The sequence below is a fragment of the Rhipicephalus microplus genome, chromosome 6, assembly GCF_043290135.1.
Source record: "Rhipicephalus microplus isolate Deutch F79 chromosome 6, USDA_Rmic, whole genome shotgun sequence".
NCBI lineage: Eukaryota > Metazoa > Arthropoda > Arachnida > Ixodida > Ixodidae > Rhipicephalus > Rhipicephalus microplus.
The window spans coordinates 163,820,781-163,845,018 of NC_134705.1; the positions used below are offsets into that span (position 1 = coordinate 163,820,781).

A 24,238-nucleotide genomic window follows, 5' to 3' on the forward strand; every position below is an offset into this window, starting at 1 on the left:
GAAAAAAAAACTTATTTTGAAGATTTCGTGCGAGCTACCAGTTGGGCAGAGCAGAAATCATTGACAGTATCAGTTGAATGGTAGACAACACCTTAATTATGTTTTTGTTGCTCAGATTTAACGTCCTAAAACCACCATATGATCATGAGAGACGCCCTAGTGGAGGGCTCCGGAAATTTCGACCACCAGGGGTTCTTTAACGTGCACCCAAATTTAAGCACACGGGCCTACAGAATTTTCGCCTTCGTCGGAAATGCGGCCGCCGTGGCCGGGACTCGATCCCGCGACCTACGGGTCAGCAGCTGAGTACCTTAGTTACTATACCACCATGGCGAGGTCAGATAACACCTTGAAAAAATTATAATAGTAATTTTGGGGGTTTCAACGTTCGAAAACCACCGCATGATTATCAGAGCCGCCGTATAGTGGAGGGCTCGGGAAATTTGGACGATCATCTCCAGCGTTCACCTTAAAGACGAGAATTTCAGGTGACCAAAATTAATCCGCAAACCTTCGCTGCGGCGTGTCTAATATTCATATCGTAGTTCTGGTGCCTAAAACACCAGCAATTTCAATTTTATAAACTAACCGAATGGCCACGAAAGCGCAAAGAAATAGGCGGCTAGATGAACACCCGTTTATTGAAAGCATTCTTACCTGGATTGCCGATCCGTCGAGTGAAACCTGGCATCGGCGTTTAATATGGAAATGCTCGACAAAAAAAATACGAAAGAAAAACCAATGCGGATGCTCGCCACCTGGGATTTGGGCTCGTGTATCACAGCGAGAACAATTTCAATAAACAAGTTCTAAGTGCATCGCACGCGCATGCAGTTTAGGTGTATATGTCGGTGCGTATGCCAAGCTTCCACGAATCATGCTTGATACCCCGCCGCGGTGGCCTAGTGGCTAAGGTATTTGGCTGCTGACCCGCAGGTCGTGGGATGGAATCCCGGCTGCAGCAGCTGCATTTTCGATGGAGGCGGAAACGTGGTAGGCTAGTGTGCTCAGATTTGGGTGCACGTTAAAGAACCTCGGGTGGTCGAAATTCCCGGAGCCCTCCACTACGGCGTCTCTCATATTCACATGGTGGTTTTGGGACGTTAAACCCCACATATTATTATCATCATCTTGCTTGGTAGGTCGCGACGACGTAAATATTCGTGCGATGCCAGGGTTTAGCCATTGAGGAAACTATCAGGCACAGCTGCGCACCATTCCTATATATAATCGTCGCCGTATACCATCCCTATTTCTGTATGCATAAGTCTTAGCAAGCATCGCTTATAAGCGTACAGTAATCCCGCTGCCCTGCCCGTCACGTCGAACTCGGTCTCCCTCGGATTCATATATACGAGGCTACACCTTATTAAGTTCATTCTTTTTCGGCGTAATTAAATCACAGAGTGGAACAGCCATACTTAGCTTAACAAAACTGTGTACCCACTTCCATACACAAAAAGTTAAGACTCCTTCCATAAGCGTGAGTAGGCTTGCCTTTATGGGGGGGGGGGCGAAGATTCGTCTTAGCGCCCCCCCCGTCTATCACGCCAACGTTTGGGGGTGACTTCGAGCCCCCCCTCTGGCCCCCTTCGTATAATGTCAATGTATGGGGCTGGCTTTGCCCCTTCTCACCCCCCTCCCCTCGTGCACGCGCTTATGATTCCTTCCCTCATCGGGAAGATGGAGGCAAGCGAATCATTGCGTGTGTGCTACAGGTCGCTGCAGGTCAATGAAGCGCTACAGGTTAATTCAATACCGGAACAAGTCGGGAAAGGGCGCCAGTGCATCACTAATGAGGGTTTTCTTTTCCCGCACAATGGACGCTTAGCATGCTGCACGTTTGAAACACTATAGCGCTCGCTTACACGTGAACGCCAGTTTCACTGAAGAGCTAATTAATCTGTCCGAGCCAGCGAAATGCCAACGACGCGAGTTAGATGATCTACGGAAGAGACAGGGGGAGGCGAAAGGCCAGTCAATGTGAGTTGACCCTCTGCTACGGAAGACTCAGGCGCAAGCCGGGCGTCAACAGAGGCAGGCGAATTCTAAAAGTCTTGCTCCGCAGTTTCTATAGCTTTCACGGTGCGGAACTGGTTCGATACTTCAGAAGCGAAGCTCCCTCGGCACGCACTCCACCTTCGCCGTCATAGCTCCCAGCGGCGCACAAGCGCGCCGAGTTAAACAGGTGCGCTCTCCCGGCAAGCGCAGGCACGGCGGCAGATGACTCGCTCAGTCATTCCCTTTTTCGATTAGTGTTCTGGTTGTATATTGCTGCTTCTGGCACATAACTTCGAACAACGACAGTATGCTTCCTTTTAATGTGACTCCCTCAAAACACATAGGTGGTTCTTTTGTTTCTCGTGGTGACGATAAGTTCCCCAATGACTTTGAAAATAAATCTAGTCCATTAGTTTCATCCACGGTGTAAAAATAGTTTCTTGCACCATGGTTTCATCTTGTAAGTTTGACAAAATCTCGCTTGAGGCTGAAATATGACGTTCTAGCGCGAAGAAAAAAGAAGACGCGAAATAAAACACGAGCACTGGGACACAGCCCTGGGGCGAACACTCGTCTGAAGCTTGTGAAACAAGGAAGAGTTTTATTACCAAAGGCTCATTAGAAGGTGAGCTCGAGGCACTCCAACATCAAGCGAGACGGCGCAGGCTTGTTGATAGCACACCTTCAGAAAGTTTCTTTCTAGCGCATGTCCAACTTTCTTCGTTCATCCCACAAGAAAAAAAAGGAAACTGCATGCCAGCGAACTCATGAGCTCGTTCAAGGAAGAAAACGTGCAACCATCTTCGACGTCGTGGGCTCTCGCGGACGCTAATAACCTCAGTGTTAGCTTCAAAGCCCATGTCGGTTGTTCTGTTTGCCACATATCTTAAAGCGCACAGCAAAATCTGCACACCGCTGGGTTCTCTTCTTTTTATTCACGGAACACATGTTCTTTCTTCACTCACGCAAGTCATCACTTCGCCCCTTACCATTTCCCACACCTCGTATCCACAGCTGCCCTCCCCTTTCTTTGTTAGGCTGCATGAGAGGGTACGAAGCGCAGACACACTAGCGCTGAATGAATCAGTCGGCTCAAGCACTGGTTACGTTTTTTTCTTATTTTATCACAACCTTCCATCCGTACCTTCCAGCCGTTCTTGGAGCACACATACAAGAAACATACAGGCATACAAGGTGCTATTTAATAATGCTATGGAAGGCCCACATCCTTCCATAGCTTCATTACATCAGTGCCGCGCGTCTTCAACGCGATGCGATCCTGCATTATCTTTGTCTGTTCTGCATTAAAGTGACTCTTCCAGTCACCGACGAGACCCTTGCGGACGAAGCCTCCGTTGTCCGGCACGTCCCAAATGTCACCGAAGGTGACCTTCAATTCATTCGTCAATTCCTGCCTGACCTGAGCCGGAACAGACTCGAAGAGTCCGGTCCAGCACCTTTGCGCCGAATTCAACGATTTCATGTTTTCAACGCTAACTGATGCCAACACTCGTTCCAACAACTCGGGGTGCTTTCGGATCCTCTCGCCGTACTGCTCCTCACCGAGGAAGTTCGCTATTTTCTGAACCCAGCCAGCTGTGTCTTTTTTGAGCTGCTCGTAGGTGATGAACAGCAAGTTCGGACAATCTCGGTGGGTGTACCAGGAAAGTAAGTTGTCGAAGTAGTCACCGTAGTCGACCTTGCCTTCCACGAACATGTTGAAGAACTGGTCGAACGTGCCATCTTGAAAACGGTAAGTCGGTAGTCGCCTGCGCAAATGTTCAAAAAGAGTGCACGCACTTTGAGTGCAACGATGCAATAACACTCGGGTGCTTGTCACTGCGTTGCATACCCGTACATCGCGCATTTGGGAGAACAAAAAGAAGGAAATGCATTTATTAACCAGTCATCATATACAGTGGAAGTTAAACAATTACTTAAGCAGAAAAGGGAAAGGGAGATCTTAGAGCTTCTAAGGTTGGGATATGACCAGTTCTCCACTGGCCTTACCAGCCCGCCGAACATGATCCTGGAGCGCGAGCTGCACTCCTGGGACCGGGCTGACGAGTTGTGCCTCCCACTAATTCATACTAGGTGTTAATGTCGTGCCGAGAAAATTGGCTAAGTCGCTTGGCTTGCGACCACACATCCACGAGATGTGGTGAAGAGTCGACGGTCCTACCACCGCAACACGGACATGCGACCGCGTAAAGCGTCGGACATATCGCGTGTAACTTCAGAAGAGTTTGTCTGTCATATATACCTGCCAAGCACCTTCCCGGCTCTATTTATGGTCAAAAGCTGGGCAGCAGGATTGCCAGAGGACAGTATTTCCACCCACGTCACTGGTGAGAGAGTGATCAATAGATTAGATGGGGGAGGGTCTATCCTGGAGCTCCAAATAATACGAAAAAAATGGTTATTTTCCCGCATTATGGGCAATGGAGACTTATGAGGTCAGAGTAGATACTTGAGTAAACATATGGGGAGCGAAAGAAACGTGTATGGATTGGCGTCAGGTGGTATTCTGCATGCCACTTCATCAGCTCGGGGTGAAGTGGTGGTCTTGTTGTTCCCGGCACGTGTTCTCCGGATCGGAGGCCCTTCCAACCGATTCGGATATGTTTATGCACCTCAGAGTCGTCATTAACCAAGCTGATACATGTCGGCTGTGTACGCATTCGGTTTAGAAAGACAATCGGGAAGCATCCCGATAAGGCAGAAGTTCAAGGATACATCGAGGCTTGACGAGATGACTGATTGTGTCTCTGCAGCCAACGTTGCGATGAGTGGCCGTGTCTTCTTGGTAGTCTTCGAGACAAAGCCACTCGCGAAACGCCTGCTCTACCTACATTCCCTGTACAAGGGCGTTTCATCTATACCGGAAGCGTATATCGAAACTCTAGCATGCTTACGAATGAGAGCGGAGATTTGAAGTCTGGCAAGTAGACTTGCGTAAACCAGATAAACAGTGTACTTTTACTTTGCCAATTACTCGGCTGATAATCTATCACTCGTCCCCTTACGTTGTTGATGCCAGCTATTGATAAAAGATGAAACACCAGCGTAGAAACAACGGACATAAAGGCTGTCGTCGAAGACGGGAAAGGGTTTGCCGAAATGGCGAGATAAAGACGTTCGCAGTGAACGTGCACCACATATAAGTCCAGTGCACCTATAACTGGAAACTGACCTCGGTGCATAGTCGGCGCAGCGGAACCATTAGTGAGCAGCAGTTCCGTTCACGAACAGTTGGTCGGTTTTGGTTAACGTATGTAACGCGAATGTCTGCCAGCAAATTGACCACCTGTAGCCAGGGGCAAGATATCGTCGTAAATTGTTGTTCTACATGTTCTTTTGTCCGCGGACATCATCCATCAGAACTGAGCCATATACAGTTTCACTGGAAGGAGAGCCTTTCAAGAGTATTGCAAGTACCCGCCTTTGTCAGCGCTCCAAATTTTTGCACGCTTTGGCGATAGCAAAGGGGCGTAGTCTTGACGACATACGACGCAGCGTACTGTCAGCGAACCAGACTGGTTTTACGGTACTAATCGTCAATATATACAAGGAACCGTATGGTGAAGTAGCGCACTTCTGACAGGGACAAAGGGAACATGATGGACACGACACTCACAACGCCCGAGTGCTCAGATTGGTCGAAATTTCCGGAGCCCTCCATTACAGCGTCTCTTATGTAGTCACATGGTGGTTTTGGTACGTTAAAACCCAAACATCAATCAATCAACTCTCGCAACTAAATGTATTTCACAAAAAGAAATGATCAGGTGTAATGATTAGTCACCCACAAGCCCAGCTCTCAACTTTATCGATATACTAGGAAGCCAAGCCTGGACGCACAAACAGAACAAGTGATACAAGCTGCATAGCCTGATGGTGACGTCCATGTAGAATGTTGCGAACTATACTCTTTGACTTCAACGTTTGTGCACGCAGCCAGTAGACAGCATTGTGCGCTGAGGGTTTAGCTCATCTGGTCAATCAAGAGGAATAATGCGTATGAAACCACCTATCTACCTCTCAATAAAGTATTTTGCTTCTCGCTCGTTCGCTGCGTCTTCACGGTGAAGCATGAAGAATCCATAGGTTTATACACTTGCTCCAACACGTCCTCCCCTTCACCCCCACGCCACGTCTACAGTGCCACATAGAAGGACCACTATCCACACGAAGAGACAGATAACGCCTGCCTCTCACTTCATACGGGTCGTCGTTCTTATCTCTGTCACGCTAATGCATGCTGCAGTTATGAAAAAAGAACTTGTCCGATCACCAATCTTTCTGAAGCAACCTCCACCCCCTTTCTCAACAAACAACTATACTTCATATTTCACACCAACCCTCCCATTCTCTCTTACGAATAAGTACTGATCCAATCCCCCCTCCTCTACAGTTAAAATTCGAAGGAAGTCCATGATAGACCCAATCCCAAAAGACAAAGCGGTACCAACGTGGATACGGTTGTAGAGATGCAAAACCAGAACCTTTAGGCATATTAAGACACTGTGACACTCATCTACTGCAACTCTTTGTAAGCGAAAGTATAGCTACACTGGCCATCGCCAAGGCTACCAACTCACCTTGTGTGGTAGCAGAAGGACACGCAGCAGTCATAAGGGTTTCTGGTTATGTAGATGTACTTGGCTTCCGGCGAGTACGGGAGCTTGTCGAACGGTAGGTGAGTCTTCAAGCAAGCAGGCCGGGGCGTGGAGCGGACACCGTCTTCGCCCACGAAATCCAGGTACGTCGACAATTGCTCCGTTGATCCGGATTTCCCCGGAGATTCGCCGCAGTTCAGCACCACGCTCACGATTTTCCGAAGCCAAGTGTTTCCGCACTTCGGGTAGCTCACGACGAAGACGTCGTCATCCCGAGGCCTGTAGGACATGGCCGACTTGATGCTACGCTCCGTGAACATTCGGCTTACGTGCAGACCTTCGATCACGTGGTACACTGACAAGCGCTGGTTTCTCCCGTCCTGCAAACGCACCAGTTAGATTTTTAAGGTGGAGATCTCAGATGCCTCATCGAAGGAGAAAATTCGACATGGGCGTCAATACTAGTGATTCAAATGGTCATCACGTAATGGTATCACCGTATTACGTCACCATGACGTCACATGTTACCACAATTTGTGACGTAACAGCGAAGTCTGATGACGCCATCTTGACGTCACTGTGCGACACATTTTTCGCTACCTGTGGTGCCGCAATGAAAGGCTATGGTGAGATCATGACATAAAATCGTCGCTTGGTCATAGGTTCGCCGGTGAACGAAAGCAGCAATTATTATTATTATTATTATTATTATTATTATTATTATTATTATTATTATTATTATTATTATTGGTGCCAAAAGCTTTCGAAAGAGGGAAGGGATGGGTTAACATATTGCCACTTCTTTCTTCTCTGTGGTGTGGGCCTTCACCTTGGCATACGACCCACTACTAGAAAGAGGTGCACGTGGGCCCTCGCTCTGGCAAACAAGCCCAACCGACGCGCTTGGTTAGAGCCCTGTTGCTCAGACGTCAGTAAATCTTGTCGACACCCCCTGGAGTGACGTGACAATATCGACTAAGAAAAAAAAATTGGCCCCGTATCTGCATGTTACACTGCAAATGTCGTCGAAAGATGGTATTCTTGCGTCTGGAGGGAATGAACAAGACATTTATTTGATGTTCTGTGCACGAAAATCAATGATTGACCTTTCGTGAACTCTTGCAGCTGTTCTGAGCTGCGTCGCCTACATGTATTCTCGCCAGCAATACATACTGTCCGCAGGAATGCCCTAACAACATCCTCGCAACGGGTTTTGCGTGGTCTCACTATTACGATTTTTCTTTTTTTCTTTTCTCTTTTTTTTGTTTCATTCTTTGTACTGAAGGTGCTACACCAGGGAAGGAGGACTGGAGCAACGGACGAGAAAACTGTGTGGTATTTAATGAGTATACATGACGTTGGGCGAGCCACTAAGACAAAGAAGTTCAGGGGATCATGGAAGCTTGAATAAATAGAAATTATCAAGCTGGGCTTGCCACTGGCGCTGGCGTGGCGACAGACTTGTCCTTTGTCGGGCTACCAACGGCTTTCCTTAGCGCCAAATCCTAAATAAAAGACCTTGTATTTTCTTGTTCAGTACCTTCCTCCGTTCCTCTCCCCATATGACGCACCGGTCGATATGATGTACTTGCCGGACTCAGTGTAAAATTAATTTTCTCGATCCCTCGCTTTCATATAACTCGGCCAAACGACGACTGGTGGGAGGCCCGCCTGACAAGTTCAAGTCTTGAAAAGTAGCTACCAACGTTGCCATTGGTGGCTAATTTGCGCTAAGTACACTAAGTAGGCTGTTTTTCGTTTATGTTTACTTGTGAAGCAGCGCTCCTTCTTTCAACTTTGCATAACTTTCAACGTCACTGACTGCTTTTCGGCCTTTACTATCGACTAGTGACGAACTTTTTCACCTAGCTTCATGACTACCTCGTTGTTACTTTTAAACTCCTCGTCTTACTTATTAAAATCGGTTTTGTTTGTTTATAACTAGTGAAGACTGTCCGTAACACCGCTCCTGTTCTGTTTGGCTACAAATTTGGTGATAATACGCGCCTGCTTTCGTTCCTTTTTGCTTGAGTTCTGGCGCCTTTCCAAGTGCACTCAACGGCAACACCACCAGCGACATCTGATGAAGCTGTCCCATCATGCCCGCGGAAGCCTAGACTACAGAGACGCCGCCAACGTTGTACCATCTACCGTTAGACCACTCCACGCACTGAACTTAGTTTATTCATTATCCTCCTCCTCCTCTCTCTTCCCTCTTGCTTCACACGTGTGCGTCACTTGGCACTGTGCAAAACAAACTAGTCTAGCGAGCCCATCCGCTATTTTATTCAGATGTGTCCCGGACTGTTCGGACGCGATCACCAACGTAGAGATAGCACAGGCTTACAAATTACACACATTCTACAATATTTTATTGCTTATTTTTCTTTCATATGGTTTATGGGTGTCCTGAAACGACACGTTCCACTACTTTTTTAACTCTGGACGCAACGACAGCACAAATTTACAACTCACTGCGACACCGGATGATGCGCGCGCTTCGTTCGGCGTCACTTGGTTCGGAGTTTCCATGCTGCCTATAGGTGGTGCGAGTAGACGCCAACTTACGCGGCACCTGAAAAGACAAAAAAAAAATGTATGAACTCACTCCTAAGCCAATATGCGGGTAACTCACAGTCCCTTTAATGCAGTACTTTGGAGAGAACAGGTATGAGAGCCAGCGCTCTCACCGAACTTACCAGGCCGATAAACAACTCCGAGTCCAAAAAAAAAAAAAAACAGAGTAACTTCTTTCCCTCCACCGCTTTTCCTTTTACAGGCGCTATCTCTTCCTCGCGAATTGTCTCCTCGTGAAACACGTGGACAACATCAGCGCAGAGCGTTGAGCGCTTATCAGTTATTCCGCGCTCTTCGGATACACGCTGCTATCTCCTCCCTACGCGTTCCGCGCCGCGGTGTATTAGAGGCTAAAATGCTCGACCGCTTATTCGTAGGTCACGGATTTGATACTAGCCGCGGTGGTTGCATGCATTTGAGTGGAGGCGAAATGGTGTCTGAACTTCCGAAGTCCTCTACTACGGAGTTTCTCATATTCATATCAAGGTATTATTATTATTATTATTATTATTATTATTATTATTATTATTATTATTATTATTATTATTATTATTATTATTATTATTATTATTATTATTATTATTATTATTATTATTATTATTATTATCTTATTCTTTTTCTTCTCCCTCCCCTACGCAGCCGAGAACACACCAAAGGAAGTGAAATCAGTTGATTACGCCAGATAGTAATGGAAGACTATAAAATCATGCGTGCTACTATATAGCAAAAGAAAGCTAGAGAATTCGCAATCGTATATTTCTCATACCCAGCGCAATCGAGAAGTTCTCTCTTCATAGGGTCACGTGAAGAGCCTGCAAGGGACATTGCGACTTATTGTGCAGAATAGACAGAGAGCGCCAAACAATTCGCTGCTACTTCGCATCTTCAGAAGTCTGCTCCTTACTTTGACTTAATAGGGAGGAGGGGAGGGGGGCACTGCGATAAACAAACCTTCGGCCACCTTGACGGGAACCTCGCGCACGTCTCTTGTCGCTCTTGTACATTTCGTAGCGATGAAAGCCCACAAAAATGCTGCCACGTTCACAACGACTTCTGCACTACCGCACTGATCCACAGAGCTCGCAATAGAGCACAGAAAAACCCACGAAAAACCGCGGCCGCACAGCGGATGACGAAGGCAGCGCTGCCGAGTGCAGAAGGACGGTTGGTGGTCCAGCCGAAACTGTCAAAGAGTGGCGAGAATCGAAAAATATTTCCCCACCGAGGTCAGCTGACTGGGAACGACATCGGTGCGTATCAAGAGTCATTTCAATTTCTTCGCGCGAATGTTCGCACTGTATCGTGCTAAGTATTAGTGTTGGCCAACCTGAAAATATATTGTGTTTAACAGCGCAATTGGTTTGCCCGTAATGTGATACTTGCACCTTGGAACTGCTTGAATTGAGAACAGTTTTTTTTTTTGCGTTCTGTGAACTAAGGTCCGAGTTGGTCTTAAGCATACGCTTAAGCAGGGTTCTCATCCAACAAGACAGGTGAGGAGGAGTCCTGCCGTATCGACTCTCTCCCCCACCCCGTCCAGCCCTTTAATTTAGTGCGAACGAATGCAAGCTTTGTCATACATGCAAAGATGAAAATAAAGCTTGCTTTCGGCCACTGGCTTTTCGTGGATAAAGGAAGGTAGTAAACAGTTGTTGGGATCATAGGTTAGCAGAAAAAAAGAGATGTGGAGCTGACTCATATTTATGAAATTATCATGTTTGCACCAGTCATATATATCGTCATTCATTGACATCATCATCATCACCGTCGTCGTCGTCGTCATCATCAACATCATCATCATCATCATCAGCCTGACTACGTCCACTGCAGGACAGAGGTCTCTCCCAGGTTCCGCCAGTTAACGCGGTCCTGTGCTTGCTGCTGCCAATTTATGCCCGCCAACTTATTAATGTCATCTGCCCACTTAACCTTCTGTCTCCCCCTAACCCGCTTGCCTTCTCTGGGAATCTAGCTAGTTACCCTAATGACCAGTGGTTATCCTGTCTACGTGTTACATGCCCGGCCCATGTCCATTTGCTCTTCTTGATTTCAACTATGATATCCTTAACCCCCGTTTGTTTCCTAATCCACTCTGCTCTCTTCTTGTCTCTTAAGGATACACCTACCATTTTTCTTTCCATTGCTCGCTGCGTCGTCCTCAATTTAAGCTGAACCCTCTTTGCAAGTCTCCAGGTTTCTGCTCCATGGCTAAGTACCGGCAAGATACAGCTGTTATATACCTTCCTCTTGAGAGATAGTGGCAATCTACCTGTCATAATTTGAGAGTGCTTGCCAAACGTGCTCCACCCCATTCTTACTCTTCTAGTAACTTCAATCTCGTGGTTCGGCTCTGCGGTTATTACCTGCCCTTAGTATACATAGTATTTTACAACTTGAAGTGCACTATTACCTATATCGAAGCGCTGCTCCCTTCCGAGGTTGTTGTACATTACTTCCATTTTCTGCAAATTAATTTTAATTAAATTAAGAGGCCTGGGGTGCGGTCTCACCGGTAACCACCGCCGGTAACGCACTCAATCACCAGAGATGAATTGGCCACCCCGGTGCAGTATCTGGCCACTACCTCCCACATGCATACGTCAATTAACTCACGGCCCTCAGTCATCAGCAGCTGCGAAGCAACTGACCACGGCGGCGGTCAGATCCGCAATGCAGCAGAGGGTGATAAGAGTCTCTGGATCCGGACAGGCCGCCATTGGAACCTGAACTTGGCAACGTTTAACGCTGGAACCTTATCTAGTCAGGGAAGTATAGCTGTACTATACGAGGAGCTAGAGGGTGTTAAATGGGATATAATAGGGCTCAGTGAGGTTAAGAGGACAGATGAGGCCTATACGGTGCTACAGTATGGGCATGTCCTTTGCTATCGGGGCTTGGCCGCCAGAAGAGAACTGGGAGTGGGGTTCCTAATACACAAAAACATAGCTGGCAACATAAAGGAATACTATAGCATTAATGAAAGGGTGGTAGGTGTCGTAATTAAACTGAACAAGAGATTGACGTCGCGTAACACAAAATTTGGTACATGTGGAGCTAGCAAAACGGCCGCGAGCGCATCATGAAGGGTCCAATATACTCCAGTGTAGCGTTGACGTGCGTGCACGTTGGGCACAGTGACGCTACGTTAGCAAAACGCGAGCACTCTATAGTCTGACGCCAGGCGTGACCAGCGTCCGTCAGCGACGCCCGACGGCAACCGGCGCGAAATGCGACATGCTGCATTTCGCGCCGATGCGTTACCCAGACAACACTGCGTCTACCTCTTTTCGTGACGGAGGGACGCCGGACGCGCTGAAGCGCGCATGCGTCAGAGCAACGCGGCGCAGCGCGCGCCCGCGAGTGTATGACAGCACCGGTGCCTGGCGTGACGCAACGAAATGAACGCCGGCGAGCACGTGCACCGCGTCGAAATGTATTGGCGCCTTGATTATGGCATGTAGTCATGTTCTCACACGACACGCATCCAATGATTACCATGTTTCCACGAGTAACATACCTTCGTCATCCATAGACGTCACGTAATACCAAATTTGGCATGTGTGAAGCTAGCGAAACGGTCCTGAGCGCATCATGAGCATAGCATGTAGTCATGTTGTCGAGTAAAGGAAACAGGAGGTTGTTTCAACGTGCGGATGTTCGCAACCTGTGTCTGCGCTGTCAGATCACAGAACCAAAGCAATAGGAGTGGCAAAAAAAAATGAGTATAGATCCAGCAGGCACTATGGGAAATCGATGCGCACTTCAAGGCTCCACAAATCGGCAAAATATTTGTCGCATTACGAAAGGAGAGAAAAAAAGAAAACACCAGACCTGTAGTCATGTTGTTACATGACACGCATGCCAAGATTTTCATGTTAGGGTCTGTCACTTGTGTTCACCATGCAACCATGTCATACCATACCAGTTTTGCAACATGTCATGTGAACGAAACCACTGCAAGAGCTGCAAGACCATGAATGTAAATTATGACATTCATGACATATATTTCATGATTTAAGTGTTATGACTTGTAAAATATGTTCTTCATACAGTCATGTTATGCCATACCAAGTTTGGTATTGATACCATTATCGAAACGGCCAAGAGAGCTAAAAGTCCTAGGCGGCTAGATAGATTGATACGCTCAATGTCGCCGAAGTTCGCTGAGAAATGCTTCGCATTTAAAAAGCCGGTATTTGGTGTGACCATCCTTCCGCTCGCGGGAGTTGGCCGGCCATGCAAGCCGGCTACACCTCCCGAGCTGCGCTGAGATGACTAGGAGTATTTTCAAGACTCGTAGCGTATTCAGAAACGCTCTTGAATTTATCTTGACTTGCCACAGCCTCAAATGCAGCACAAACGCGTCTCGAACGCGGTGTCTTAAGGCGTTGCGAAGTCATGAAGCACGAACGCGTTCCAAACGCGCTGCATTGAAAGCGGTGACAAGTCAAGTTCAAGACAAAAAACGAGTCCGAATACGGGAAATAGATTTATTTTCTCTTTACTTTGACGGTGTTTAGATTCTTGGGAATGCCGCCACGTAAGTTTGACACTTTGCTCGAACTGCTGCACCCTCCCATCTCCAAGCAAAGTATTCCATGGTGGCCATGTTGCCACAGATCCAGAGGAACGTACTCGTTTGTATCTGGCGGCAAAAGGTGAGCGCAATGAAAAAAATGAAAAAAAAAACAAATCGCTGATTGGTTTCAGCAGGTTTGCAACTGCAGTCACGCGACTGAAAAATCGGTCAGGAAGCGACTAGCCAAATCAGTCGCTTTGCGGCCGTTCGCGACTGTTTGCGACCAGTCGCAAATGGTCGCGCGACCACTGCTAGTTGCCGGTGTGCACCAGCCTTTATAAGACGCATGAATCGAAGCGGACAACGCTTTATAGAAAAAACAGTCTCCCAGGTCTCGATTAACATCGCCTATGTACTGAAAGTATTCTTACCCGGATTGTCGGTCCGTGGTGTGCGGTCTGGCCGCAGCGTTTATTACACACGTGTTTTTAGTCGAGTAAAGGAAACAGGAGGTTGTTTCAACGTGCGGATGTTCGCAACCTGTGTCTGCGCTGTCAGATCACAGAACGAAAGCAATAGGAGTGGCAAAAAAAATGAGTATAGATCCAGCAGGCACTATGGGAAATCGATGCGCACTTCAAGGCTCCACAAATCGGCAAAATATTTGTCGCATTACGAAAGGAGAGAAAAAAAGAAAACACCAGACCTGCGCAGAAAGCACAGCACAGTTATGTAAAGCGAAAGCTGGATGATCATTATTTATCGAACCAATCGAAAACTTCTTTGGGGCAACTAACACCAGTACAGTTTCAAAATACCCAGCACATAAATTGGTGTCACGGCTGATGACAATGAATTATGACTGAACCATTTGTATTTGGTTAGAAGCACCCAAGCTGGCTATAAGCCCTTGACGCTCGTTCAAGCTTAGGGACGGCTCACTGCGCTATACCATGAGTACGAAGTGCTCGAAATCGTCAAACACATTTATCTAGACAATTAAACGACCCACTAGTCACGCAGTTCGAATTATGCGACGCCAGCTGGGTTTAGCGCTGTGTGACACCTGATCGTTGTGTGACACCTTTTCTACTACACTATATTTCACATGTTAACGTGGTTCTTCCCAATACAGCGCCTATAGGATGTTTTCGCTGCGGAGTCTAAAGCAACGGTATGGCTCTGTGGTAGAATACTGGGTTGTCAGAGAGGACGCAGGTTCTAACACCAGTACATCCTGGATATAATTTTTTTGTTTTTTTTATATATTTCGAGCGATACCTAATACAGAAACCCGTGGCGGCGGACAAATACGGCACCCTTGTAGTGATCTCATAACAGCTTTTTCTGTAAAAAAAAAAAGTCACCGACGTCTGAAGATTATCAAGAAAATTATTCAGCCACAACAAAAAGCAAAAAGGTTGACGAAAACAACCTGGCGTTTTTCTTGTACTGCCAATAAAAACTAACCTTCATTAATGTGCGCGCCGGTAAATGACTTAATTTAAAAAAAAACAATGTCTATCATTTCAGCTTGAGAACGAGGAACTTCCTGCTCACGACACCGAAAAAGTTCTACTGGCACTTAATTGTCTCCTAAAAAGGAAACAGCATACAAATTTTACATAAATGACGGAACGATAACGCCGCAGTCTTAAATCACGAGGGCCTTCTTTTTTATTCTGTATTCAGAAGTCTTTACGGTACAACGCCTCATTTTAACGCTGTGTGCCAAAGCAAGCCAATTAATAACATTTTCCTATTTGAACAGAGACTGCCTTTCTCGTCGTTTCTTTCGTTAGGTACGCCGTATTGTGATGTCAATACCCGTGCATCATACTCAGCCTAAAACAATCTAAAGCAGACGTTCATTTTATTTGGAAATGCGGCAAAACTGTATACATATTCCTAAAGCAGAGAACTATTAGTTTCCTTCTATTAGCCAATATAATTTATGTTTACATGTTATAAGGTCCATGGGCGTATTGCTTTCTAGAATGTTTTCACGATTCTCGAAGAAGTCTAAACAACGCTGACCTTGGATTAACCGTGGTACTATTCTTATGAAACTAATGCTAAAGCGGCTGAGCAAAAAAGGAAAGGGGCTGTGAGCGAATATCGAGACTTCACTGGGAATTGAGGCGTACACCGGCGCTAAGCAAATAGCATTTATTTGACAAAACACCGACCAGATCCTTCGAAAATTCCTCCGCGAAAATCCTGGAGGTATCTCAGCAGTGGAAGAGAGTTTCGGAACGTAAATGCGAAACAAGTATTCTTGGATAAACACATCTAGAATCCTCCTCTAGTTCTACTTTTATTCTCAAGGCTTTTATGAGAAATCCCCTTTGTTTATATACTTACAACGTCGTCGATCGAAACGGAGAACAATAAAGACCAGTAATGCCGGCGAACTTCCGGGTGCCTCATAGAGCAAAATATATCGTTACACAAAAATAATAACGACCATGACATTATCACTACAGCGCCATAGTGCGGTGCCATCGACGCTCTACACCGTCTACACGTTCAGGTGACTTTCCGGCAGACGAATCTCCTGGATCTTCACTCCAGCACCGATTCCGGCCTCTGAACCTACCCAGCACACCCTGGCCAGTCGACGAAGGACGCAGGTCAGATCCTTCCACAGGACCCGCTTTCCCTCGACTGCAGCACACGCAATATTGCGCATACCAGCAGCAAGGTCCTCGGTGAAACCGGTTCGCCTGGCTTGGGCGCAAAGGCAAAGCACACGCCGCTTGGCTTCGTCGTCTCGACAAAGACCCGCCACGTACAAAGCGGTTGAAGCATTCAATCGGAACAGGACTTCTTCCGTCAACGACGCAGCACTTGTGAAGCGCGCTTCGGTCTCCCCATACAGTCCCAGAGACAAGGGCTGAAGGAGCTGCAGGTCTTCCACGGAGGTCCTCGAAGTTGTTGGCGCGTCCAACGAACTGGGCAGTTCGGTCGCGACCCCGCAACGTGCCAGGGACGGCGTCTCTCGAGCCAGAAAGCTCTCTGACAGCGAGATCACCCCGTTGACGTCGTTTGAAACACTCGACGGGAAAGACTCTGTCTCACGGTCGCAGTCCAAGTCACTGGACAAGGTAACGGCCGAATAACAAGGCTGCGCAAACGTGCTTGAGACAGCAGCGCCGGTATCCCGATTCCGTCGGCTCCGCTCACCACCGCTCCAGCCGGTCACGACGACGTCGGGAAACGAGGAGTCCAGCCACTGACAGACTGCGGCTGTGACGTCTTTCACCGGACAAACGAACGCGGCCAGAGGATCAGGAGAGACGACGCTTCTGTGGGAGAGACTGGAGGGTCCGGCTACTGCATCTGGACAATTGTCAAAAATGCCTCCCTCCCCGTTTTCATAGCGACCCGTAGGGCCAGTAGACGAGACCCCGTTAACCGGACGCGTTCGCCTTGCGTCTGCGGGAGGACACCCGGTGTCACCGAGTCCAGTCTTTGAGCCAAGATTAGGGTTCACAAATTTGTCTGCATCAACATTAACCGTGGAGGAAAAGAGCGTAGCTTCCGTATTCACGCGTGTTTGAGCTTCATCTGAGATATCACTACCGACGACGCGAGACGAAGGTTGAGCTTGGTAATCTGCACCAAGACTATGGCAACGTGTACAACGTTCCAGATCACGAGTTCCTGCGTCTGGGACGCGGCTGTCAGTAGACTCCATTCTGGCGTGCTTGTCAGTAAACCTCGGTGCAAGGCGACGCATTAATTTCAGCATGTTTTCAACCGCCATTTCCGCTTCCCTGTATTCCGCTTCTTCTGTTGCCTCGTCGAGTTTGCCTGCGGCTCCATTGTTCAGGCTAGACTCTGTCGACGTTTCAGACATCTTCGCCACCGCCCAGAAAGCGGCATCGCCGTTCTGATTGCGTCGCGGTACGCTGCATTGATAGTCACGACAGATTATCCCCGAGTTTTCGACTGCACCCCAAGTATGCCAATTCATGTCATCGCGGACTAATCGAGCGTTACTAGTGCACCAAGAGGGCCCTTCTCCGCTGCAAGTCTGAGGGGACGCGGTAAGTTCAGTCACGTCATTTGCTTCCTCCGATACATATTCACTTTCGTCTCTGTGGCGTTTGTCCTGCGATATTCGCTCGCGGCAAATGCGGGGGACAGCGTCTGACGCAACGGTCACTTCAGACCTGTCACTGACTTCCACCATAGACACTGTATCGGTAACATTCATTTGTGAAGCTTGCATAGCCTGAATTCGAGAATACACAGTAGCTGGGTTGCTTACATTGGAGGATTTTCGAACCTTGATCTCGTGACTGGCACCGCGTTCCGTTCGGGCGCACGTCTCGGTCCGGTCTCGGGACGCGCAGTGCGTCTCGTCTCTGCAGTCGCGTTGCACCTTCACCGTTCCTCTTACTTCGTTCGAAGCGACAGCGGCGACAACACTGTTCCGTCTGTCTCTCAGCTCGCATCGTAGACGACTGCCGCCTTCGTCTTTTGCGCTGTCTCTACGGTCTCGCTTGCTGTCGCGTTGACCGCAGTAGTCGTTGTCATGTCTACGCGAGTCACCATGGGCCCTCTTGTGTGGCTTGTAATGCCCACTGTCGGTTCCCGCAGTCTTTAATTCTTTGCTCGCAAATGGCGAGTCGTCACCACCGCGTACGCGGCCAGATGTGGAGAAGTCATTACGAGGCCGAGACGGTCGGTGTTGACGTTCCCATCCGCCTCTGCCACGTTCACCGCAGTGGTCATCTTCTTCAGGCCTGAACGTGTCACCATAAGTTCTCTTGCGCGACCTGTAATGCCCACTGTCGGTTCCCGCAGTCATGCATTCTTCTCTCGCAAACGGTGACTCGTTACCGCCGCGTACCCGGCCAGCTTTGGAGAAGTCATCGCGAGGCAGAGACGGTCGGTGATGTCGTTTCGATCCGTCTCTGCCACGTTCACCGCAATGGTAATCTCCTCCAGGCCTCTTGCGTGACCTGTAATGCCCGCTGTCGGTTCCCGCAGTGATGAATTCTTTCCTCGCAAATGGCGATTCGTTACAGCCGCGTACCCGGCCAGCTGTGGAGAAGTCATCGCGAGGCAGAGACGGTCGGTGATGAAGTTTCGATCCGTCTTTACTACGTTGACTGAAGTCATCATCGTCTCCAGGCTTAAATGTGTCACTATAAGTGCTCTTGCGCGGCTTGTAATGTCCGCTGTCGTTTCCAGTCATGGCGAATTCCTTCCGCGAATACGAAAACTCATGGCCACTGCTTGCCGTGGCGAAGTCATCGCAACGCTGAAGTGATTGCCGATTACGTTGAGACTTGTCCCGCACGTACGCCGTCAAAAAGTCATCTCCGCTTCGCGTTATCTGGCGTGGAACACATGGCGCGCCACTTCTTATGTCGGTCAACTGGTTTCGCACCCAGCCGCCCCAATGGCCGCCAGCACGAGAAGGTAGGGATGGTCGATTACCGAAGCCATTCAGAGCCCCCCCAACCTGTCGCACCTGGTATGAAGGGTCTCTGAGTAGGAGCTCTAAACCGGGGCCGGAATAGTGTCCTCCAGTGTGTTCCAGGCTGACTTTGAACTTGCCACGGTGCCATCGGCGGTCCACACCCAGAAATCGGCGGACGCTGTCCAGGACCACCAAAAAACGGACGAAAGCCACCGCGGATTGACGTGCCACGTATGGCAACACCTCGCGCTCGAAATGGGCCCACCCAACCACGATTTGGCACGGAATATCTTGGGGCGAGGCATCCGTATGGAGTGGGCATAAAGTAGGCTGCAACGTGGCAAGTGCCGACTGGCCCGGCGTTATTGTTGCCAACGTACGTAGCGCCACGACTTGCATCTCCGTCAACGTTGACGTCACCGTTGACACGTCCATCACTGTGCCCTTCGTCCTGACCTTGCAGGTATCGCTGCTCCTCCGCCGCCTCGTCGCATACATCTAGGAACGGCTGTGGTGAGCGGACGTGGCCGATCGTCTGCTGGTCGTGTCCTTCGCGCAAGGGCAATACTGCGGGGACTTGCTCGTTGGAGGCACTTAAGCCGGGTCCCGCAAAGATACCGGCCATGACGGTTTTTGCGCGAGACACGTTGTCAGACGCGCGACCAGGCTGATGATGATACCCATGCTTATTCTTGACACTAACCCACTGTGGAGAAAAATTCACCATGCATAGTCTCCAAAATAAATACATAAATTATTGTGTGAACGTGAATGCTCCTTCCAAGAGTCATTTACTTCGTCTTTCTCGTTAGATAGGTTGCCGCGCTTTTGATAGCTTGTTCCGCCCTCTTCTTTTCTGGATAATTGGTGTTAATAACACAGGTTTAATGTAAGTTAGACAGTTTTAGACATATAGTTTCTGATAAAATTTTGTGAGAAACTGTGCTTTTAGATAGGCGTCCACACCAGCTCTATGGATGCAGCTCTCGTCGGAAATGAATGTCACTGCCAACACTTCCCTCAGGAGGTATTGGTATGCGTCCGTAACAGCGTTATGGTGGCTAGCATAACAGCGACACGTAAGAGCGCCATGCTTCCCACAGAAAAAGCCAATGGAAAGCAATGAAGAGCATTTTCGTTAATATTGAGGAATAAACACAGACTGTTTACCATTATTTCGATCCCATTCACATTTAGCTGTAGAAGTTTACACAGTGTTACGACCGGTCCTGGGGAGCCAAGAAGAAAGAGTTTGGGGGAGAACCGGTTCTTGACCTGACGGTGTCGTCCACCCCCACCTCCCCATTCGGGTTCCTCCTCGCCGGGAGAGCTCCGCGTCTGCGGTGCGTTCATGACCATGTTTGGTAACATTTTAGGGCGCCGTGACCATATATGGACCTCGTGTTGGGATGTGCCACTCCATGTGTTGTGAGGTGTGTTTCCCCCTCTCTCGTGGCCGAGGGGCCGGAGACACCGTATTGGCTGACGATGCGGACGGGGCGCCCAGTGTCAACGGCGCGGCGCTATAAAATGCCGAAGACGTTTTGTATCGCACGCACTCTTCTCTCTTTGGGTCAGTTGACCACTTCTCCACATGTAAATAAATCTCTGTTGTTCGTTCGGGCGCTTCTTCTCGCTGAATTGTTGGACGATGGATCCTGCGACGGGGCCAGCTACCGAAAACGAGACCGGCAGGACCCGGAGTCACAACAACTGGATGTCACCGGCGGGATGCCGATAACCCCGAAAGCGACCACTGGACGGAGCGAGCCCGAAGTTCAACAACGGGACGACAGGAGAAGGATTACAAGAGCTCATCGATTTCTAGAGGGAATCGAACGGCACTTCTGAGAGAAGCACGACGCCGGAGACATGACTGCGAACTGGGTGAGTGCCGGCTTTCTCTGTTAAATTTTACCAGGCATTTACTCTATATGTGTTAAGTAAAAGCTGGTAGAGAGGGGCTGTCTTGGTCATTGGGTTAACAGGTAACTTGCGTCAGGCAGGAATTGTGTGATAGCTTGGTTAAGCTCTTTCTGTCAGTGGCGTCAAGGTTAACAGTGGCAGGGCAGGGTTCCGTATAAGAGCTGGTTGAAGCTTTATTTGTAGACTAAGTTAACGGAAAACTTGAGGCAAGGCCGGTATCTAGAGCTGTCGTTGCCGTCAAGGTTAATTAGTTGCAAGACAGGAATCTTTGTGGAACAGAGACAGCGGTACTGGAGGCAGCCATGAATCTGAAATCCCTGCGAAAGTCCATGTTGTTGCTTCTTGCAAGGGAGTTGAATCTGGAGGTGTCGGACTCTCAAAGAAAGCCAGAGCTGATAGAGGCGATTCTCGCATTGGGGGCGGAGGATGACGAGCTGTCAGAATGTGTCGAGGAGATTCAGGAGAGGCAAGCGGCAGAGGCCGAAAGAAAGGCGGCCGAGGCCGAAGAAAAGGCGGCGGAGGCCGAAAGGAAAGCGGTAGAAGCCGAAGCAGATAAGATGCGAAAGCACGAGCTTGAAATGAAGCGCCTCGAGCTAGAAATTAGCCATAATAGTAGAGCAGGAGGCAGCGAGGCATCCGGTACAGCAGAGCGGGTCAGGTTCAAAATGACGGACCTAATGAGATCGTACAAGCTAGGGGAGGACATTGGGCTGTTTCTCGTCAACTTTGAGAGAACTTGTGAAAGGCAAGGTTTCAGCCAGGATACATGGTCTCAACGCTTGTTGTCCCTACTTCCGGGGGAGGCCTCAGAAGTAATCGCGCGCCTCACGAAAGAGGAGGCTGACGAGTACAGTGAGGTAAAGTCGAGCCTTCTCAAGAAATACAAGTTGTCAGCGGAAGGTTTCAGTCAAAAATTTCGCAACGCCGTAAAAGAGAGCAATGATTCATACCCGGTGTTTGCTTACAAGTTAATGGCCAACATGGGGGAGTGGCTCAAAGAGGCAAAGGCGTATGGGAATCATGACAAGGTGCTCGAGTGTATCGGTCTGGAACAATTCTATCAAAGGTTACCAGAAAAGGTGAGGTTCTGGGTTCAGGATAGACCAGACGTGAACACCGTAACAAAAGCCGCAGAGCTCGCTGAAGAATTCGTTACGCGCCGCGCCCTCGGGGCAAACAGCGAGCCTAAAAGGGAAAAATTCCTACGGCCGAATAAGGCGCCGTTTAGAAAACAACCGACAAGTCTCGCACAAAAGGGTGAGGAAAACAATTCATCTAACCATGGGGCGTCGGCAGAGGCAAGCAAAAGGAAATTTGAGGCGAGAAAACCGGCTGCTTGTTTCAATTGCCACGAAACAGGGCACTTCGCGAAAGACTGCCCGAAAGAAAAGGTGGCCTTTTTATCTATAAATGAAGCCGACGAGAACATGAAGTTGTTAGAGCCCTATATGTACGACCTTACCGTGAACGGCAAGCAGTGTCGGGTTCTTAGAGACTCCGCAGCCACTATGGACGTAGTTCATCCGTCTTTTGTTCAGTCCGGACAGTATTCAGGAGACTGTGCCTGGATTAGACAAGCCGTAGAAGCAAACAGTCAGTGCCTTCCCGTAGCTAAAGTTGTCCTTAAAGGCGCATTTGGAACATTGGAAACAGAAGCCGCGGTATCGCCATATCTACCCCCTCAGTATCCTTACTTATTTTCAAATAAGTCAGATCAAATGCTGAAGGAGAAAGGTCTAACGTTGGGAGAAGGCATAGTGCAGGCACTGACTAGATCAAAGGCACGTGCGCTGGCTGCGAGAGCAACATTCACTGAGGCAAACAAGCCTCAAATCGACAACGGGCCTGGTTGCGAGTTGGACACCACGGAAACAAATCGGCTTGTGCGAGAACAGGCTGCAGAAGCCGTAGTCGCGGAGGCAACCATTCCTAAAGGCGACGTTGAACCTCCTCCCGAATTGGAAGGGGTCAATTACGCCTCGTTGACCGAGCAAATAGAGAATGCCATTGCTCCCAAGCCGATTCCTGGTAGTACAGAGGATAGCACAGAGGGCGACACATTCCAGGTACTAGGAACTACAAAAGAGTTGTGTGTCATGCCAACTTCGGATAATTTCAGTCGGATGCTGCAGGTGAGCCCCGCTTCATTAATAACCGAACATGAGGGTGACCCAACGCTTAAGCAATTCCAGGACAGTTCGAAAGAGGGAATCGCCAAACAAAATGTGAGATTCCAAGAGAGGAGCGGCATACTCTATCGAAAATATCTAGATAGGCGAGGAGTAGAATTTGACCAGGTAGTCGTACCTCAGGCGTATCGTCAGGATTTGCTTAGTTTGGTGCATGGAGAATCATGGTCAGGCCACTTAGGCGTAAAGAAGACGAAAAATCGTCTCTTACAGGAATACTACTGGCCTGGATGCTTTAAAGATGTAGAGAGGTTTGTAAAATCTTGCGATGTGTGTCAGCGAGTGGGTAAGCCGGGAGATAAGGCGAAATTTCCAATGAAGCTGGTACCCGTAATCACGGAACCCTTTCGTCGGTTGGTAATTGACACAGTAGGTCCTTTGCCCAAGACAACTTCAGGCTACCGTCACATCCTAACCTTAATCTGCCCAGCTACTAAATTTCCAGAGGCGGTCCCGCTAAAAGAGCTAAGTTCCGTCGAAGTAGTGAACGCACTTCTGTCCGTGTTTGCCCGGGTAGGCTTTCCTGCCGAGATACAATCAGACCAGGGCACCATTTTCACGAGTGCCTTAACGACAACCTTTCTAGAGCGGTGTGGCGTGAAATTATTGCATAGTTCAGTCTACCATCCGCAGTCGAACTCGATAGAAAAGCTTCACTCCGTGATGAAGCGAGTGTTAAGAGCCTTATGTTTTGAACGGAAAACTGACTGGGAAATGTGCTTACCTGCAACGATGTTTGCACTAAGAACTGCACCACATGAGACAACAGGGTTTACGCCAGCGGAACTTGTTTACGGCCGCAGACTGCGGTCTCCTCTTCGTATGCTGAGAGAGTCGTGGGAAGGTCAGGGTGATGATCCTGTAGTAGTGGAATATGTCCTCACCTTATTGGATCGTCTAACAACAGCCCAAGAACTGACCGAGAGTGCGATGACCAAAGCACAGCAGAAGGCTAAGCTTTACTACGATC

The 24,238-nt window shown here is 48.6% G+C and overlaps 1 protein-coding gene across 1 annotated transcript; it reads right to left on the reverse strand.

The window, feature by feature from the left end:
- Window positions 1–2,576: 2,576 nt before the first annotated feature.
- LOC142765628 (sulfotransferase ssu-1-like) lies at window positions 2,577–14,207 on the reverse strand. The gene is made up of 4 exons (XM_075866927.1): window positions 14,148–14,207; window positions 9,096–9,195; window positions 6,603–7,000; window positions 2,577–3,770 (listed from the first exon to the last, which is right to left on the reverse strand). Exons 2-4 carry the CDS (start codon window positions 9,150–9,152, stop codon window positions 3,212–3,214), a joined length of 1,014 nt encoding a protein of 337 aa, XP_075723042.1. The 5' UTR covers window positions 9,153–9,195; window positions 14,148–14,207; the 3' UTR covers window positions 2,577–3,211.
- Between the last annotated feature and the right edge of the window lie 10,031 nt (window positions 14,208–24,238).

Coding starts and splice junctions, on each gene's coding strand:
- LOC142765628 (XM_075866927.1), bottom strand. CDS start 9,152: ATGGAAACTCCGAACCAAGTGACGCCGAACGAAGCGCGCGCATCATCC. Junction 7,001..9,095: donor GCGCATCATCCGGTGTCGCA/GTGAGTTGTAAA, acceptor GTGCGTTTGCAG/GACGGGAGAAACCAGCGCTT. Junction 3,771..6,602: donor TCCTTCTGCTACCACACAAG/GTGAGTTGGTAG, acceptor ACATTTGCGCAG/GCGACTACCGACTTACCGTT.